The sequence below is a fragment of the Salminus brasiliensis genome, chromosome 2 (assembly GCF_030463535.1).
Source record: "Salminus brasiliensis chromosome 2, fSalBra1.hap2, whole genome shotgun sequence".
NCBI lineage: Eukaryota > Metazoa > Chordata > Actinopteri > Characiformes > Bryconidae > Salminus > Salminus brasiliensis.
This window is the reverse complement of record NC_132879.1, coordinates 19746619-19767075: the sequence shown is the minus strand read 5'-3', so window position 1 is coordinate 19767075 and position 20457 is coordinate 19746619. Positions and strand designations below refer to the sequence as shown.

Below are 20457 nucleotides of genomic sequence, written 5' to 3'. Positions count from 1 at the left end.
GAGATTTGGAATTGATTTTAAAAATAGGGTGATTACTCACAGGACTACAGCTTCACTTCTCAGAGTTGTATTTAACAGAGTGGGCGAATGTGTGAAATGCTGCTGTTTAATGTGGTGCATTGTGACCTTTATATTTAATGACACACAGGGAACTAGTTGAGCGCTTATAGCGTCTCCATGTGCAGATTCCTAAGCTTGCGGGTGCAATCCCATCCCATCATGGCAGCCAGTAAAAATGTATCCAAAATGTGTGTTGTTGTCTCCATGTTGCGGTCTCAGACCAGAGCTACAGCAGTACCATCCGGTAAGACAAACAATATTTACAATGTTCTTGTTTCAGTGGTAAAAAAAAGCTACAAAGTAGACCAGCTAAAAAAAAAAAAGCAACGATTATCATTTTGTATTTTCACCATAAAAGAAAAACAATATTTCATTGAGGTAAAATAACAGGGTTTTTAATGGGTATGTAACCACATCTGAGCATTTTTGCCCTAATACAAGGTCACATACTTACTATTTATGCATGTATTACAATACAGAATAAATGAATTCTATGGCACTTAAAATATCACTGATAAATATAACTGAAAGTGAAAGATAAATGGAAAAACAACAAAAAAGGGCTCAATTCTTGCCTCGTGGCCTCAGGGAGTAGAGTAGCTTGTTCCCCTTGGTCTTGATAAGGCCTCAAAGTTGATTCTTCAAAACTCAAGCAGTCTGGCCTTTTTCCCCTCTTAGTCTCAATCCCTCTCTAACTCCATCCACACTAACCCTCAGTATCTCTAAAGAACAAGGCCTACGATTGAAAGCCAATCTAATACCAAGGTCTTAATTCTGTTCTGCCCTTAAAAACACTTACACAACTTATTTGCTCCATATTTGACCTTTACTCTAATTTTATAGGTGGTTATAATATGCCTAAGCTTACACATCTCAAATTCTAATCATTTGAGAAGGCATTTGCAAACTAGCACGTATGTATCCCTGATTATGCCTCAATTGTTTTAAATATATGGTTTAATATACACCACTAAATGAAGAAAAATAGCTATCAATCAAAGCAGTCTGAACCGTAAGTAGACTTGGACTGGACTGAATAAACCTTACAAATCTTTCGGAAGGTTTTTAAGAGCGTATGTAAACACATTCCCTATCAGGCCGATACGAGAACACACCGCTGTATCTCTGACACAGACGGTGTAATTAGAACACCCTGTAATGAAACATTTCAACACTTTTCTCTGTTTGAGGACACAGAGTGTGTGAAAAGGAACAAAGTGTGTCACCCCCGGACACGCGGTCGGGCTTACTATCTGTGGACTATCTGTCTAAGTAACACAACCTATGCTTTTACATCATGCCAGCCATGCTCACACTCTGGCACTGATGTCATACTTGTTTATGAGAGCAGAGGTGGAGGGGTTAAGGACAGGAGCCACAACTGTTAGCTGCGGTGACAGGAGGGTGCTCTGTCGTCATGGCAACAAGTACCTACACAGGAAAGTCGAGCCCACTCTTCACTCTGCTGGCCCAGTGGGCTCAAAGCGAAGCCTGCACGCTTGCATTTCCTGTTCATGCTTTGCTACTGTGCATTTTAAACCAGCACTGCTCTTTCTCTTGGTCTGGTTTAGGCTTTGGGACGTGAAAATTTATTAGAACCTCTCGCCGTGGGCCCAGCAGGATGGAGGGCCCACCAGGAGGAATATAAAATGTATAGTAATTATTCTTTAGTCTAAGCTGTTTTTTAGCACAGTGTTTGTATCGTGACCATCATTTGACTTTGAAAAAGCTTATGAAATATGCAACAGCACAAAAACATTTTTTTCCAAAGGTGTAAACAAACCTTTTAGGCGGAACAAAAGAGCGCTTTTTTTAAAAGCCTGTAAATAAGCCGCTTACGTCTGGCAGAGTTTTTTTTTCTGGGCATGTAAGATTCCTGAGGGTTTCAAAACAATTCCCCACTGTACTGCGTGGAAAAAAAGAAAATTGGGGGGAAAAATAAGAACTACTAACACTTCAAGTAAAAACGACGTGGCTAAATTTATCTTGTGGTAAAAATTAAACTTAAGAAATACATCAATAGTTAGCTTTCGTACTACTCTGATGTATTGTTTATTATCTGTGAGCAAAACCTGCTTGAGGATTAGAATCCGAACTCATATTTAGCTCAGTAACAAACTCCCGCTTCACTTACAGAGAACTGAAAAGCACTGGCCTGGATATTGAGAATTCTGCACTCTTTTACATGCCATCAAATCCTGGCCCTGTCCAACAGGTCCTTAAAAACATCCAGCTGTGCCGGGTCCTCTCCAGCAGCCAGTTCCGGCCTGTTTTTCTCCAACCAATCGGACGATTGGATTTGATGCCTTAGAGCACCAATGAGTGAGTCCAGACTTTCCGAGGTACAAGAAGATTGGCAGTTGATGACCACAGTTTCCTCATCAGCCAATGATAAGCTTTCAGCCCCAGTACTGTTTCCCTCACAATGCACTTTTGTTGGCGCACAGAAAGCATTGGTTTTCCTTTCTTCATTGTTTTTGTCCTCTCTCTCTGTAGTGCTCTCGGTTTGTACGTGCCTCCTCGGTTTGTCCTCTTGTGCATTATCGCAGTCAGGCAGAGTAGTGGAGCCCTGGAGCTCTTTTAGTGTCGCTCTGATTCTCTCCATACCTGGAGGAAGACAAACAGAGCAGTATCAATGCATACATGCACTTACCAAACAACATTTGATGTAGTGTACAAGAGAGTTCACATGAATTAAAAATCCATCATAAAAGAGCCACAGTGTGCTAACAGACCCAGCTGGAGGCGGAACCGCTGGTCAGAGATGATGATCCGGAACCATCCTGGAGAGGAACAGCTAAAGGCCTGCCCACAGCTCAGCAGCACTCTGTGCTTCAGAAAACACCTCCACAGGCAGAGCTCCTCCACAAACGTGCGCTCCTTCAGATGCTGACTCACGCACACCCACACACACACACACACACACACACACACACACACACACACACACACACACATATATATATACACACACACATCAGATGTCATAGGTCAGAAAATGCCTGTGCTTTAGAAAATTCCTCTAGTGATATAACCTGTCAGCTGTTTATGTCATTGAGGTCCTGCAGTCTCTAATGAAACAATGCAGCAGTGGTCATCCCATGGTCAATTCATGGTGGCATGGAACAAGTGTTTCACGTAGTGGTGGAGGTCATCTGAAGTAGAGGTTGCGAGCATCCAGTCAGGAGGAGTGTGTAATGCCTTCTTCTAGCCATTTGTGGTAGAAAAAGGCATCAGAGTGTGATATAGTGTGGTTTTTGGCTGTTGAAAGATATGGGTTACGTAATTTCCAGAATTGTTGCTATTATTGAGCTTTTATAGTATGAATAATGTTTGTGTGATGAGCTAATCAATGGAAAGTTTGAAATATTTATTTCAATGATGCATGTTTGTTCTACTTCGATCCATGGCTGGTTGAGATTAATCTATTTGATTATGTACTGTAATTGGCCGGTGAGAAGGTAATGCTGGAAATGAGTCTAATGATTGGAACCTGCTGGTCTTGGACATTCAAGGGCACTAAAGATGCTACAAAGGATAGCAATTTAAGCAGTTTCCAGATGAGTAACTAAACCCCCTTCCACCAGATAGAGGATAGCATTGTTACCCACTACTCTGTACTTACTACTCTATGTTCCACTCATCATGGGGCATTTTCTAAGCACAGGACCGCTGTTGAACAGATGAGCCGTGGCCCATTCTAATGTCATGCATGGGGTCATTACGTTGTTGTACTTGTGATTAGATGCTATGCAGTCAAAACATTGGCCTGGCAAAGGGGGTGGGGTGGGGGGCGTATTACAAGCAACAGCAACTAAAACAGAGGGGATTATGTTGGAGTTGGAGCAAAATGGAACAAAAATCTCTGCAATAAAAGAAACAGAAGACGTCAGTGGAGAGGAGTCCGTATTGCCATTGAACCGAGGCAGAAGGAGGGTGAATTTTATGTGCATGTCTGGCCACTGAGAGACACATGGGTAGACTGGATAATTGTCATGTGCAACCAATAATTTCACATCAGTGTACTTACAATCATGATCCATACAATGCTACCAAGTGGACCAATCACAGTTGTTGCAGTCTGCATTGCCGTGACGTGCAGTTACATTTGTGAGGAGGTGTGCACCAAGCTACGACGTAGGGTGTGCGGTTATGGGTGGGCTATGGCATATGTAGATTCAAGGTAGATTCGACAAAATGTAAATTGGCCTTAACTGTGCAACAACTAGGTAAACCCACAGGTAGTCCACAAAGGCATGATCTGGTTGTTTGTGGAAAATAATAAAATTAAACAGGTTAGTTTGGCTATTATAGCACTCGTCAGACAAGATTTAAGATGTAAGCATGTTTTACACACTTCACCTGAAAACAAACTGTATATACAGTATATCTCAAATTGAGAAGATCAAGATTTTTATCTTGAATATCTTTCTCGTAAGCAAGTATTTAACCAAGTATAACCACAGAATGAACTCTGAATATAACTCTGAAGCTCATTGCCCTCTCTGCCTTTCTTCAGTATAAGCGAACTGACTTCATAATTCATGGAAACAGAGCAACTGACTTTATAATCCTCTGTTTTTATTTTTACCTAGCTACAGTACACAAGTCGACACAGCAATACTGTTAGGTTGCTGATTCTTCATATTTGAAGCTTCTGCTTTTGGAAATAGAGAAGATCTTTTTTTTTTTACTGTGTGAGCGACAGCAATGAGTGCATCTCTCCCTCCGCCATTTATCAGAGCATTAATAGTGCATGACTTGAGGCCGGATGAAACAGATTTTAAAAAAGAGATTCTAAGACAGAAATATTGGATGCTTTAATAACTGACACAAACAGCAGTCATGTTCAGCACCTTTCTTAGCTTGTGTCAGACCTGTTGTCACGGAAATCTCACTTCTCCGTTCTCATGCTGCGTGAATTGAGCGCACTGCACTTCTGAATCAAATGTATTACCTGTTTGTTTGCCAGAAATGTCAAAGGAACACATGTTGTGAGGAATAATATACAGAGGCATTTAGCTGTCTCTAGTACTTCCTAACCCTCTGTCTCTGTGTGCTATGCTGCCCACAGGATGATTAGATGGTTTTTGAATGGCTCGTATACAGCTTATATTTCAAGCTAGTTTGTGTTAAGGCACTGCAGATGTCAGCCACAAAAATAAGTGGCCTCTGGTGCTGGAGCTGCAGTGAGAGGCAGCATGAGTGGAGAATGGGAAAGCAGTAGAAATACTGCCGGAACTTGAAAGACAGTTGTTAAAAGGCTGAAGTAGGCAAACCATCTGTACGGGTGACAGAGTTTCAGAGAAAGCTTCAGGAAATTTTTGTGCACAGTCCTATAAGAATTTCTTTTGAGCAGCCTGAACCAGAAGAACCTGAAGAGATAGTCAAACCTCGGGCTGAGAAAAGGAAGTGATTACCAGATGTTATGACAATTGCAGAGGCAGGAAAAAAGCTTGTCCATCGTAGGAGGTGGCAGCAGTCTGTATTTTAAATCAAGAAGGAAAACTGGAAGACCTTCAGAAGTCTGAGCTGACTAGCTTGGCTGAGAGATACAAGCTAAACAGCTTATGTCTATGTGAAAGTGAATGTATAGCACTGTTAGTTTGCTGCTAACAAAATATAAACTCTTTCCAGCTGGAGTTCTTAAGCATAATTTTAACAATGGCTAAAATGGCTACAAGGTTGGACGTTGTACAAGGAGTTGGACATTCTAGGGCTCCTGAGTGTCTATAACTGTCTAAACACTGTCTAAGAATTTATAGTGTTGTCTAACACGGGGAAACTTTTGGACTTTTTGGCAATTTTGGAAGAATACTGTAAAAAAAAAACTGGGCTTTTGAATGGCAAAATGGCTAAAAACTAATCCCTAATTCTTTTCTATCTGGCTGCTCTCTGTGCATGACCACTTAAGAAGTCATTAGCCTGCTTTGCTTCTTATGGGGTAATTCACTATGCTAAGCAGTCACCCTTATTGTACTGTAACAACCATAATACAATTGAACAGGCATTGGTATTTATCCATATTAAAGCAATGTTATGCAAGAATGTGTGCTTCTTGCTCCCCCTAGAGTCTGGAAGTGTAATTTATGCTTTGAGCCACCCAATAAAGGACACACTTTAGACATCCTTTCTGGAAAAGCTGAACATTATAGAAACTGATGCAACTGACGCGTCACAAGATTGTTCACAAATATGATTTAGTTTACGCCACATTTAGCAGTTATCACAAGCACGGTCCTTTCCGCCTCACCAGAATTACATACTGCGATTAACATCAGCTTTCTAGCAACGATAGAGGCGCTATTCTGCCTACTGCAAGTCAGTGGAGTGTCAAAATAATATTGCAGCTGTGGTTTTAATCGTTTCTTTCTAATTTTACTCAACTGACCAATTGCCCAATCCCTGTTCATGTGAACTCCCCCTATCACTAGCAAGCCCCCAAGGAGGTTTAAAACTAGCACGTCCTCTCAAACACATGTGAAGTCACCCACTACCTCTTTTCGAACTGCCGCTGATGCAGCATCATTAGGTAGCCAGCGTGCTTGGAGGAAAGTGCAGCTAGTCAGAGTGAATAAAACCGCTAAAAGACGCCTGTGCTGACCAACGTCACACTGGGAGTGATGTGGGGAGGAAGTGCAATCAAGGTAAAAAAGGTAAAAAAAAGGTAAAAGGTAAGGTAAAAAAAAATTAAAATTACAAAATGTTGCTTTAAAAATGGAGAAAAAAAATTGTAAAATGACTAAGGCTAAACCTGAAGTTGATTCTTGTAAAAGCATGAACTAACTTACTAAATTTGGCAGAGAAGGAACCTGAGTCCTTCAAGACCTGATGCACATTCATTTAGATAATGAGGAAACGGACAGAAATGAACAGCCGTTACTAGAATAACAATTACATAGCTGAATAAGTGCTAATGTGATGAAAATTTAAAGCAGGGAAAGAAAAGTGCAGAGTGATTGAGAAAGAAGCTGATAGGGAAACAGTTCTGATGGGCCTGATGCTCATGCACCTTGATGACACAGAGACAATGAACTACATGGGTGAGTAACCTACATTAACATCAGACACAATAAGTATAACACAGGCGGATTACTGTTGGTACTTTATGCTGAAACAGCTCGTGTGATAATGAGGATAATAGAGGACGAAATTGAGGCCAAAGCCCTTAAAGATGCTCACAAGAAAATGACGGCCCTGAGCCGGTGAAAAACACAGGCAACCCAAATTAACCCCAGATACTGTAACGACTATAACTGAACTGAACATTCACTGTAATTCACATTAAAGCAGGAAAAGAGATGAAGAAGATGACACACATGGAAACTAGGGTTAAGGCCTGCAGAGCTGTTGATATTAGGTCTTGTAAAAGCAGGAAACAACTTGTTAAAGTTGATGGAATAGAAACCTGAGGCAGACGACCTGATGCGTTTTCATTTAGATGGTAATAAGAAAAAGAATGACCAACTTCTAGGTCAGTTCCATAAATAACCATACAAGTGTTTCTACTGTCGCTGCAAGCTGGACGAATGTTGACATGTTCAGCAGTCGAAGCAGGAAAGATGCTTAGGGTGATGAGGGTGATGGAGAAAAAAGCTGATACTAAAACCCTTATAGGGGCACATCCTACAGTTTTTTTTTTTTCTTTTCCAAACAGTATTGTGTTCCTCTGGCTTTCTGTCTCGAAAACAGTTGTAATTATTTTTTTACATTTCCTATTTTCTCTTTATCCAGTAGAATTAAGCAGACATACAGTCTGTTATTGGTTGGTTGCCCTGTATTGTGCCTCATTCAAAAGCAGTCCAGCCTAAAACACTGCACTACTTCAATGTGAATGCGTAAAGCAGAACATTTTAAGTCAATGAAATACAGTATAAATATAATTCACTGATGAAAGGGTACCATTATTATAGCGCAGTAGACAAATGCAGTAGACTCATCAAGCCCCTCCTTCAAAAATATTCCTCAAAGAGAAAGCTGATGGAAAAAGACCTAGATACAGAGAATGTCAGGATGGAAATATATGCCCTAATATAAGCTCAGAGAGAACTCAAGGGACCAATGAGGCCAACATATAAGACATGCAGTTGAGAGATAATAAAATCTACTCAAAGCTGTCACACAGAGTGGAGACCTCAGAGAAGTGGAGCTTAAGACTGTCCTGAAGTGTGGGGCAAGGAAACCGAAAGAGATGCAGCCAGATGGGAGAACAGTCTTCTACAGGCATAGATAATTAATAATGGCAAAAGAAGGTGGTGACAGTAAAGTGGGAAAGACCCACTAGCTGGTTCATGATGACCACAGAAGGAGAAAACAGAGGACAGGACAAAAGAAAAGTGGGAGAAAAAATATATATAAATTAATTAATTATTATTATTATTAATTTTTAAGGCTTGAAAAGAGACATCAAGCTACTGGCAACTGAATGACTGTTAAAGAGCAGCAAGACTACACAAACTAAGAAACCTCACCTAGAACTACAAGGAATTAAGAAATCTCACCTAGGACTACAAGATATTAAGATACTTCAATCAGGACTACAAAAATTAAGATACTTTAATCAGGACGACCACATCAGGACTCTATTGCAGTATATCATTAAATATAAAATATATTTATACATCTGGAAATATATTCTGTTGGCTACTGCATCCCTGTTTGTATGGTGTTTGGTCTATAATCTTCCCTGAGAAGGTCACTGTGGTTGAGATAAGAACTCATTCATGGCAGTCTTCAAACTATCCTAACAGACAAGGGGGTGCAGCTTGTGGTCGTCTAACTGTGTACTCTAACTGTGTAACTGAGATGTTGCGAAGATAACTCGAGAACTGAGACTGTTGCATACATCATTAGGATGCATATGAGTGTCCCACACAGACTGAAAAAAACATCAGCTGACACAGTGTTTTGATTTTGAATCGATCCAACACTCAAAAGTTTTGCTAACAGAGAATCAGCAACTGCATGCATTGTTTATCTTATTTACAATCAATACATTTTCAGATTTTATGCTTAAGCACGGTCATGTGTGTGTAAAAGTGCAATAAAGCTATAGGCACCTCACCTTGCTGAAGTCAGCCCAGATAAAGAAGCCTGAGCCTCTGTGCAGGTAAGGAATACCAAGCGTCTTCAGCTGAGTGGCCACATACTGGTGTGCTTCTTTCAGCCTGCGTGTGTTTTCCGGGAAAAACACTCCATTCATCCACTCTGAAAACATCAACACAGATTTTCAGGCAATCTACTTCCCACATCTCGAAATGTGTAATAATCCAAAGACAGAAAATACGTAGAAAGCATACATTAAGCAAGGTTTAATACAGGGGCTTCCTTGCGATACATTTCTAAATTTTCAGACAAGGCATATCAGCATTCATGAATATCAGGTTGATACAGGAAAATGCTGGATTGGATAGGAGGGATGGATTGAAGGGAAAAAAAAAATCAATGATTCTAATCAAATCCTGCAGCAGTTCCAATCTGACATAGCACACACGCACATTTTTGCTATGTATTTATTTGTGTGAAGTAGTAGAGTGTTATGTAATTGGAGTATGATAGGCTACTTAAATTCGTCAACTATGGGTGGAGAGATGTACAGTTTTTAAACTTTTACATTGCTTACATAAAATCAATAATTCAGCTTTTTTATTCATTCATTTTTCAAATTTTCAGTGATGAAAAATTGGAAATCCATGGTATGGACGCCTGTTAAGAACCACCATGTAGCATTTTCAGCATCCTTGAAATCGTACATATACTATTCTCCATTTTACGAGTCAGTGGACCATCAGTCGCCGCTTCTCTGGGCTCGGCATGCTGCTATCTGCACTATATAACTTGACCTGACTTTTAATGAAAGAGCTAAATTAAGTGTACATGTACCTCTGTCTCCCAGCAGCTGAGCAACTTGGAACTGTGTGGGTCCTGCTACTCCATGAAAGCTGCCCAGCTGATCTAGAGCCTGAACCAAATCACTGTTCTCGGAGTACAGCGTACCCACACGCAGGCCTGCCATCGCAAAATCCTGCACACACAACGCAAAGCCAGGGAGATTTACACGTGTGTGCTCTCTGCCGAAAAGCAAATTCAATTACTTTGGGCACGTATGCACATTTCTTTGCTCTCACCTTGCTAATGCCCCACAAAACATGAGTTCTCTGAGCATCTGGTAACCTAATGAAACAAGGTTTTGTTACTACGGATGGCCGTCAAAATGCTTTTTTTTTTACAGTGGAAAAAATGATTGAAACATGGATCACTGTGTGCACTCACTGTGTTGCCAGTTTAATAGGTACCATAGAGGATAGGGTTGTAATGATACACAAAGTATCATTGATCACTGATACAACATAGAGGTGTCCTAATATAATTACAGCATAAAACATTCTAGATATGTCTGTAACTATGATTATAATTGCATTATACATACTTCATACTAGTAAAAATGGAATTCTAGATAGAATGAGATTCATGCAAACGTCAAAATAACATTAAGGACATGACTAGTCAGAATGGCTTTATAAATCTGTTGATATTATTAGTACAAATTCATAGTTGACATAAAATAATATTTTTTTAATAGGTTAGAAATGCATTACAGAAATTTTGCCTTGAAACATAGAGTGATTGCTTGTATCCAGGTTGAATCAAAAGTAACTGTGCCTATATAAGATGTGTACATGATCCAATGGATAAAGGTTTAAGGAAGTTAATCTCATAACATGGACACTCAGTGTACGTGTTGGTTTCCATACAGCAGAAGCACCAGACCGAATGACAAGTGTTACCTCTCCAGACTGAGAACGCTGTGAAAGGACTGATTCTCATCAAACACTGACAGCATGTAGACCTCATCCACTATAGCATGCAGCTCATGCCTGTAAAGAGAAATGTAGACTGTGAAAAGTGAGAGTGGCACAAAGTGGTGCTTATAAATGCATTACAAAGTGCAGTCTTAATGAAACTTCCAAAGTCAAAGCAGTGCAATTCCCCTTTCGGCAGTGTACAGTTTAATTACTGGCAATGAAAACCAAATGTAAGCATGTCGCAATATACTAATCAGTCCAATTGTACACCACAGGGGATCTTTAATTTTAGCACTCCACTACAAAAACATTAACCGCTTCCACAGTGCGTTTATGGGTTCGTTCCAAAAAGAAACAGATAAGAAACAGCAGATATGTTTAGCTCAGTGCAGTATCTGGTAAACTGACTTTTTGGCAAAGTTCAGAAAGCTGGTCATCTCTTCAGCTGTGTAGATCTCTCCCAAAGGATTGTGAGGGTTAACCAGGATGACAGCTTTCACATTCACTCCCTGCAGTGCACACAAGAGCTCATTCATTTTGTATATGTGAGCATATGAGTGTTTATATGTGTGTACGTGAGGCTATTTGCTCCATGAATCACCTCTTTCTTTGCCCTCTCAAGAGCCTGCTCCAGTTTTTCAGCAGTGAGATGGAATGGCCTGTCACCATCTTTACTGGCCTGAAAGTAAACAAAAACAAACGATGCATAAAAAATCATACCATTTCAGAAAAAGCCCCACAGTCTGTATTAAATATTCAGAGAACCCTCGATAAGCACCTTACTGTCAAGAGGTAAACAGTAGAGTTTCACACCGCTGTACAAACTAACATCCTCTGTGATAACACCATAAAATGGGGTTGGGACGAGGATTGCATCTGCAAAACACCCAAAACACACAGACTTGGAAGAACTACACAAATGATCAACATTGTTTTTCAGGTATTTCAGGATTCCACAAGGGTTATTTAGTAAAGGTAATGGATATACAGAACAATGACATTTGAAGGCAAAACTGATCCACTGCCTGGTCATCTATACATAAAGCATCCTGTATATGGTTCTTTGCAGAATACAAAAGAAAATATAGCAATTTATTTATTCTGTACTTTTCAAGTAACTTTTTTTTCCCTCATCTTCATGGTCATTAAAGTGTCTTTCCTGATATGATATCAAATATAATTTAAAATAAATATATATTAATTTATATATAATTATTTATCTATATATTATTTTTTAAGGCTATTTCATATATATATATTTTTCTTTTCTAAAATGGCAATTTTACAGGAGAAGGAAAACACATTTTTCCACATTTTTGTCATTTTGATGCATTTCTATTGGTCTATGCATATTGATATGCAATTCTGACAAAATATATGACTGAAGATATAACTGACAGATACACATTATGCCAAAAAGTAGATAATGGCAAAGATTGAAACACAAGCTTTTTACATGACAGCCACAATATATTCCTTTGTACTGTATTGTTTTGAAGTCACTTATTATTTTTGTGTGAATCTATGTCTCAAAAACAGTCAGAATTCATTTATACATTACCGATTACCAATTTTCAACCTTTCTTTATATCTTAGAATGAAACCTATATCTGTTATTCTGCCTTTGTACCTGATCCTGTAATCCTTTGTAAATGCACTAGTTTCTGTAACAGCACAAAAACACATTTTAGCAGCCTAGCCTCCATGTATGTACTGTATGGCTGGAGAGGTGAAAGGTGTTTGGCAATGTTTAAGGAGGAAAATTGGTTTTTGAGAAAAGATGATAATGATTCTACCATATAGACTCTTACCATCAGGATCACAGAGCACAGCTGCCAAAGAACAGAAGATAGACCCACAGCCGTTCATAACAACCACCTGATATACACACACACAGAGAGAGAGAGAGAGAGAGAGAGAGAGAGAGAGAGAGAGAGAGAGAGAGAGAGAGAGAGAGAGAGAGAGATACCACTGTCTGTCAGATTCTGAGATTTCTTCTGTGAAAGAGGAAATCTAACAAAAACAAATCACACACTTTTTTGCTCACATGACTAAATTCTTTAGGAGAAACTCACATTCTTGGCTTTCAGTGGGCTTGGAGAGCGGCAGTGTTCGGACAGGAACTTAGCCACTTCCTCTCTCAGGCTGAGGAAGAGAGAATTCATTCACTGCACTTATTAACACCATTACTGTGAAATAAATGGAAGAGGGCTTTTGACAAGCTTAGCATTTTTTCAAAACTCATGTTTTAAAGAAAATAACACACATTTCCACAAAAATATACATACAAGCCATGGCCCTTCCAGTCTGGGTACCCTAGCAGGGAGGGATCCATGTAGAGCATGTCAGGCCGGGTCAGCTGAAGCAGAAACCAGAAACAAGTCAGAACCATGTGTAGCACAGTGTAAACAGCAGTCATGTCCTACCCAACATTACAGTGTGCACTAATGCACACTGACTGATGTCTAAACAACAGAAAAATATTTACAGCACGCTGTTTGATACATGCAGCCCTCTGCCTCATGTTGTTTAAGCTGGTAGTAAAAATGAATTCTTTCAAATGAGACAGACTTCTGTGGCTGATTTCCATTCCAAAACGCCTCACCCGTTCGTGTAGTAGGTCATAGCACAGCTTGTTCTCGCTTGTTCCCAAATTAATTATGCCCTGGAAGAAAAGGACAGAAAAATGAACTATGATTAAAACTCCTATAAATTGAGACTTTTGCACTCTACATGACTTGGCTTAGTTGCTTCGCTTGCATTAAAAGTCTTAAAGTAGTAGCTTAGCACCAAAAGTCTTTGAAGTATTAAAGTTTTCCTCTTGTATCAAATGTAACTAGTGTTAATGACAAGAGATCGCCACCGTTGCGCTAAATGTCAACTTCACAGGAGACGTAAAAAAAACCCCAACATTCTTAACTTTAGTTAGTAGAATATGAGATATAATATTTATAGTCAAAATAAAAGCATATAGTCAATACAAAATGATTTTGATAACTCATTTAGGAATATTTCCATTGATCCATTTATCATGACATTTTGAACAATGTAAAGGACAATAGCCTAATTCACATTAGGTCAAAAAGTGAAAAACATGACTGCACAAGTCTTTAGTTTTGCACTGGACCTATTGGGCTAATGTAGATGGCACTGATTACACACTTGACTTAAACCTGGCTGCTAATACTGCTCATTGTTTTATATCTTTAAACTTTGAACAGTTTTGCTATTACTTTAGAAATAATTTCATATATTGTCATATAAACACTGTGGCTGGAATGAATGCCACACTGATTGTCTTCCTAATATCTGCATAAACAGTTTACTTTGCAGAAACCTGAGCTGTGTTCAAAACTAAGCCTTATTTACTATGCCCTACATGTAAAAATCCAGACCACTATATAGAGCACTATTATAGGGAATAGAATTTGACAAGGTAGTAAGCAGTTTTGGAAATTGTGTGTGAGAACTCATTGCTCTTTAGCTCCTTAGCACCTCATAGCTCCATAGCATTCTATGGCTCCGTAGAACTATACAGCTCAATAATACTCTACTACTCCATAGCTCTTTATAACCTCATAGTAGCTCCATAGCATCCAATAGCTCCATATCACTCCATTGCTCCATAACATTCTGATGCCCCATAGCACTTCATAGCTCAGGTATAAAACTAAATAATCAAACTTTGGATGTCAACTAAACGTTGGCTAAACTACTATATTTAACGTAATAAGAACATCAGTGCGGCTTTGATTTTTTGCTTTTCACTTTAAAGTAGTGACCTTCAATGAATTAGGTTAAAGACACTGGCATAAGACAAGCAGAGAGACTAACATCAGGGTTGCTGTTCTCATCATGCTTGTTGGCATTGTACTGTGTGAATCCCTCCTGCAGGATGCCCTGGTGCTGCCGGATACTGTTGCCTCTGCGGGACAGGTAATGGCTGTGCTGTGGTGTCTGATGGCCCTTCAGCATGACAGGTATTAAAGGGGCTATGGGTGGGCTACGCAACAGGACCTGCTCTGGAGGTGGAGAAGAGGGACGCACAGAGAGAGATGCTGCTTCTGACACTTCTGTGGGGACAGGGTGGACAGTGGGCATTGGGCCTGGTTCACTGGTGCCTCTGGCTGCAGCGAGGGCCCCCGTGAATAAAGAAAGAAGACGCAGCTCATGCTCCCTGTCCTGCTGGGCCCGTCTCTCCTCCTGCTGCTCTCTGCGCTCCTCAGCCCGCGTCTCCTGCTGCAGCCTCGCCTCCTCCAGAGACAGGTATCTCTCCTCCATCACTTGCTGCCAGCCCAGGAAATCTGCCAGCGCTCTCTCCAACAATCTCCCCCCTCCCAACCCTCGACCCGGCCGCCGCCTCTTCCTCTGGTGAAACAAGTCAGAACTTTTAGGGTCCTCCATGTCACCATGGATACCCCCATCTCTAATCACCATGGGAGCTGTTGCTGGGGAAATGCCTGCGCCGGAGGAGCCAGCCATGTTATGGTCGCTACAACCTGTGAGGAGAGACAAAAAAATGGTAGACATGAAATCAACTATAAAGCTATAGTTTGACATAATTTATCTGGAATTCTTATGTGATATCTAACGCTGCTTAACACAGTATTATTGAACATTATGGGTAAAATATAGGCTTCAGGATGGATGCTAGTACTGTTTCTAGCTATGCCATGTACTCTGTACAATACACATGACTATGAGACATGATTTAACTACTTAGGATCTGTATGTAAGCCCACACCACAGTTCTTCACTCTCATAACAACTTCATAGGCCCTAGAGTACAACCCTGTGGGACTCCACAAGATATGCTATGGTATGATATGAAACAGCAGCAGTGGAAACAATGTCTAAGGTAACAGTAGGATCAAACACTTTCACATTACCAATGAAAAATACATATTTCTTAATAATCGCTTCATTAGTAAATGCATACATGCTTTGTTCCAGGTGTATCTTCTTGTCATGACACAAAACAAATCAATGCATCAAAAGCAAATGACTGTGTGCATCTCAGCTGTGGATTTAATTAAACTACCTACATATAACTTAAATAATATTGCATGACAACATTAATCCACAGAAAATTACAGTTTTTAACAGGTCATTTTTTTTGCTTGTTTTTGGCCCATCATTTACCCTTTTTATCCCATCCCAAATTTAAATCGTGCAGGTGGGAGAAAAACCTTTATTAGTTGTTAGCTATATTAGCCTTTTAGCTCCAGTGTCACTTCATAAACAAACATCAAACATGTCCTAAAGTAGGATAGACACGGAAATATTTGCTTTAACCCACAAGTTCTATATGTGCACTGCTGAAAAACAGTCTCCAAAATAGGGCTGGGCGATATGGTGAAAATACTATATCATGATATTTTAAGACATTTTCATGATACACAACATTTATCACGACACATGTAATCACAGACTAAATACATGAGTAGTAACAGATTCTTAAGCACCACTATTCAGATACTTTCCTGTAGTAAATACAGTGATTTTTCTTCAACATCTGCTGTACTTCATCCAATTGAACCAGTCTAATTACACTGTTTGTAATGAAACCTGCAGTTGATCAGTGTTCTTTAAGCACTGCCAATACCCACGATATACGAAAAGCATATCATGTAGTAAGATTACAAAATGTATCATAATACTCCAAAATGTATTAAACTGAACAATAAAAAACTCAAATTATTCTGTTCAACAGGGCAAACAGATCAAAGAAAATTCCTGTTAGCACCATTAAAATCTGTAATGACATCTAATGACCATTAAAATCAAAATCAGGTAATCACTAAGAATCACTGAATCACACAGAGCTCACCCTCAAGAGGTTTTTCTCTTGCTTCTCCTCAAGCATCACTAATCTAGGATAGATTTTGCTCATTTCTTTCCTTGTGGCTATTTTAAATGACACAACTACGCATAGTTCACCAAGTGAATCAGATTTATATGCCATGGAAATTATGTAAGTTCTCAGGCCAACGAGCAAGGTCCAATAAGTGTCCAGGTCAGGTCGCTGCTTTCCAAATTTAATCAAAACATTAGTATCACCAGCCCAATATTGAGTATGTCCCCCTTGCACCACCAAACAGATTGGACCATTCAAGGCTCGGAATTAGAACAAGACCTCTGGAGGTATCAGCTTCCTGACGTATCTGGTACCGAGACCTTAGCAGCAGATTCTTGAAGTCCTGCAAGTTGTGATCGATGTGCCTTAGGTGCCTCTATACCTGCCACCAGTTCATCAGTTGTCCTTTCTTGGACCACTTTTGGTAGGTACTCAGGTACTAGGTATTAGGTACTGCATACTGCATGATGATTGGAGATGCTCTTGGCCCTTGTCAAGTGCCCCCTTATTTAAAAAAAAAATGAATTTAGTATTTTAAGCCTTATCAGAGCTGGGTCTTGCTTTGAATTAAGTCACTTGAAAATGTTTGTAATTGAACAAAGGAAATAAACCATGCAACAGGACATTCGATTAATGCCATCACAATTATTCAACCCTTATATAATATTGCTGATTTAAAAACCCACTGCTAGTCTACAGCTAGATTCATCTGAAGTTGGGTTAAACATTAACTAATCCATTAGGAACTCAATATCCAATGAACAATGGCTACAAGAAGATATCCAAGACCTTGAACATTCCCAGAGGCATAATCTGAAGCCTGGTCCGAAAGTTCAAAACTTATGGCACAGCAGCAAACAGCAAACATGACTTGGTTGTGGAAGAAAGCCCAAAATGCAGAGATGCTTTAGTCATCTAATCAGAATGACGAAGAAAACCCCCCTAGTGTAACAGGAAAAGACTTACAGGATGACCAGACTCCACAACACACACCACCCTTGACCAAGAAGCACAAGGGTTGAATGACATGCCAGAAGGAATTTGGACAGGCCCGAAGAGTTCTGGGACACAGTTCTATGAAGTGACAAGACAGAACTGGAACTGTTTGCCCATATGAATCAGCAGTTTGTCTGGACAAGGAAAAGTGAGGCTTATCACCAAAGGTATACTGCCCCCACGGTCAAGCACAGAGGAGGTTCAGTGAAATTGGCATGACATAAGGGGGGCAAGTGAGTGATGTGTTTTTGTGCTGCAGGAACTGGCGATCTTGACCATGTGACTGGCAACATGGATTCACAAAAAATTCAATCCACCATCCCAAATGATGGTTAGCTACATCAGTCTTGTAGCTCCAGTGCAAATGTAAAGCGCTTCATGTCATACATTAAACATGCCTCGGCTGACTGACAACAATTGAGGTAGGAAAGATACTGTGAAAGCTTGAATACAGAACAGAACAGAAAGGTTCTCACTATTTTGTTCAATAAGCATCCTTGAAAATATTCAAAGAACACTTTCAACCAGTCCAGCTTTGAGCTGCACACTTCTCTCCCCATCAAGGTGTTTTTAAGCTTGTTTCTCCTCAGGCATCACTAATGTAGCATAGATATGGCCTAAAGTATCTTCCTTACTGCTATTCTAAATTACAAAAGTCTGCTTTATATTGGTTACAAACTCTGAATACACCAATAAGCTCAAAGTTTATACAGTAAACTGTTAACCATTGAACTTATGTTGTCAGGGCAAAGAGCAAGGCACAGCAAACAGTAGGTTGATCATTTCATTGCTTTTCTGTGCTGCTTAAACATATTTTAACCTTATAAGTTGCTTGTTAGTGAGCTGAAGAGGTGCTACATTGTGATAGAACGATGCATAGTAAAATGCATCACCTTTAGAACTACATAGAAGGACTTGTATACCAACCCAAGATGAATTATTGCTAATATGTTCTGCACAGCATTAGCTGCTAATTACTAGTTATTAACTTTCCCATTAAAATTGACTCTGTTTGTTGATTTAGAAAGAATGAACTATTATGAATCAATTGTGTAATATTTACTTATTTTATTATTATTATTATTATTATATAAACATTAGGAAACATTAAATCTGATGTCCTATAACACTCAAATCCACTTTGACTGACCCAAATCTGGTCCTGGATTTCTCATTACTGGTGCCTAATTACAGTACATTAACACTACCTGTAACTGGTTGTTAGGAGTGGGCAATATAGCAAAAATACTACACCACAATCCTGGAACACATTCTCAAGGTGTATACTATTCATCACAATATTCCTGCTGTGAAAAACTACAAGTACAATGATTCTTACTCCCTGTTTTACCTATTGTATTGTAAAGCATCCAGTTAAACAGGACTAATCGTGTTCCTTTTGTAATGTACACCAGCGCTGGTGTTGTACTGACAATATCTTTATAGCCATATTTGGACTCCTAAGTAAAGGGTGCCAGAAAATGTGTAGCAGGGGTTAGAATCAGGGTTTATGTGATCACAGGGGATATGTGCACAGTGCGTGTTGATAGTATGGAAAGTGTGTTAAGAGGGTAACGGGGACACTGGGCTCATTTAACTTAAGGTCCTGGTGCTCTGATGTCCCATTAGTTATCACCTGACGTCACATTAAGTTACATCACATACCCCTACCTGATGTCTCATAACACCTCATTATGACGTCCCTGAACCTGAACCCATGCCAACACCCCGTCCTATAGTACCTGAAGGAGAACTGTCGCCGTGAGAAGCAGCAGCAGCAGCAGCAGCAGCAGCAGCAGTAGTAGTAGCAGTAGCCTCTCCCCGGGTCATGTCTCCTAGCCCCAGATCCTCTGTTTCGGGCCCTGCCGACTTGCTTTCTGGCTCGGGCTCGGGCTCGTCCTCTGAGCCGATGTGGTAGATCAGCTCCGGCGGAGCGTGCTCTTCGCTTAGCAGCTCGTCCTCCGCGTGCAGCTCCTCGCGCTTGATCTCCAGCAGCTCTCCCGGGTTGGGCAGCCGAGTGAAGGTGAAGGGCTCCGCGCCTGAGCTGCAGGAGACCAGTAAGCCGGGTAGAAGGCGTTGTTGCTGCTGCTGCTGCTGCTGCTGTAGTTGTGGCTGTGGCTGCACAGGCCGCCCAGTCAGCACGCGGTCCATCACACTGTAAAACTTCCACGCCCTCCCGGCTCCGCGCGCGCTCCTCTGGTTCTCCTTGATGCGCCGGTACTCGAGCTTGAGCTTCTTGATCTTCTCGCGGCACTGGTCTCCAGTGCGGTACACCCCTCTGCCGTGCAGGGCCGCGGCGATGCGGTTGAAGACGTGCTGGTTCCGCAGGCAGCTGTCGAGCTCGACTTGGATAGCTTCGTCCGACCACAGCTGCAGGAGCTCCACCACCTCTGGCTCGGACCAGTTGCTCCCACGTTCATACTTTTTGCCGTGAAAGTCCATCTGGACACTCTGAGGGACTGTGGAAGCACGATCCGTGGACAGAGACCGAAACTCGGACCAACTCGTTCATTCACCACCTGCTTGCTGAAGACATGTAAACATAAGATCACTTACACCTAGCGATCAGCCTTTTAGTCCTATAGTCCTATAGTCCTATAGTCCTACAGTCTAGCTCTGGTCCGGACCAGACGTGTGGAGAGGTGTGTTAGAGAAGCGGTCATGGCCACACGTGAACTGAACAAGCTCAAGTGTTTGTTGTTTATTAGCAGCTTCTTCTGAGGCAGAAGGGTTACAAGA

At 40.6% G+C, this 20457-nt stretch overlaps 1 protein-coding gene across 2 annotated transcripts; it reads right to left on the bottom strand.

Moving 5' to 3' along the window:
* Nucleotides 1-439: 439 nt before the first annotated feature.
* accs (1-aminocyclopropane-1-carboxylate synthase homolog (Arabidopsis)(non-functional)) lies at nt 440-20457 on the bottom strand. Of its 2 annotated transcripts, XM_072669732.1 has the most exons (15): nt 19461-20457; nt 14700-15364; nt 13471-13530; nt 13154-13224; nt 12941-13010; nt 12677-12743; nt 11644-11741; nt 11467-11544; nt 11274-11374; nt 10848-10937; nt 10188-10233; nt 9943-10084; nt 9125-9267; nt 2796-2949; nt 440-2667 (listed from the first exon to the last, which is right to left on the bottom strand). In XM_072669732.1, exons 1-15 carry the CDS (start codon nt 20158-20160, stop codon nt 2252-2254), a joined length of 2901 nt encoding a protein of 966 aa, XP_072525833.1. In that variant the 5' UTR covers nt 20161-20457; the 3' UTR covers nt 440-2251. The 2 variants fall into 2 exon arrangements, with proteins under 2 accessions (XP_072525833.1, XP_072525840.1); XM_072669739.1 differs by lacking the exons at nt 440-2667; nt 2796-2949 and adding an exon at nt 6981-8344.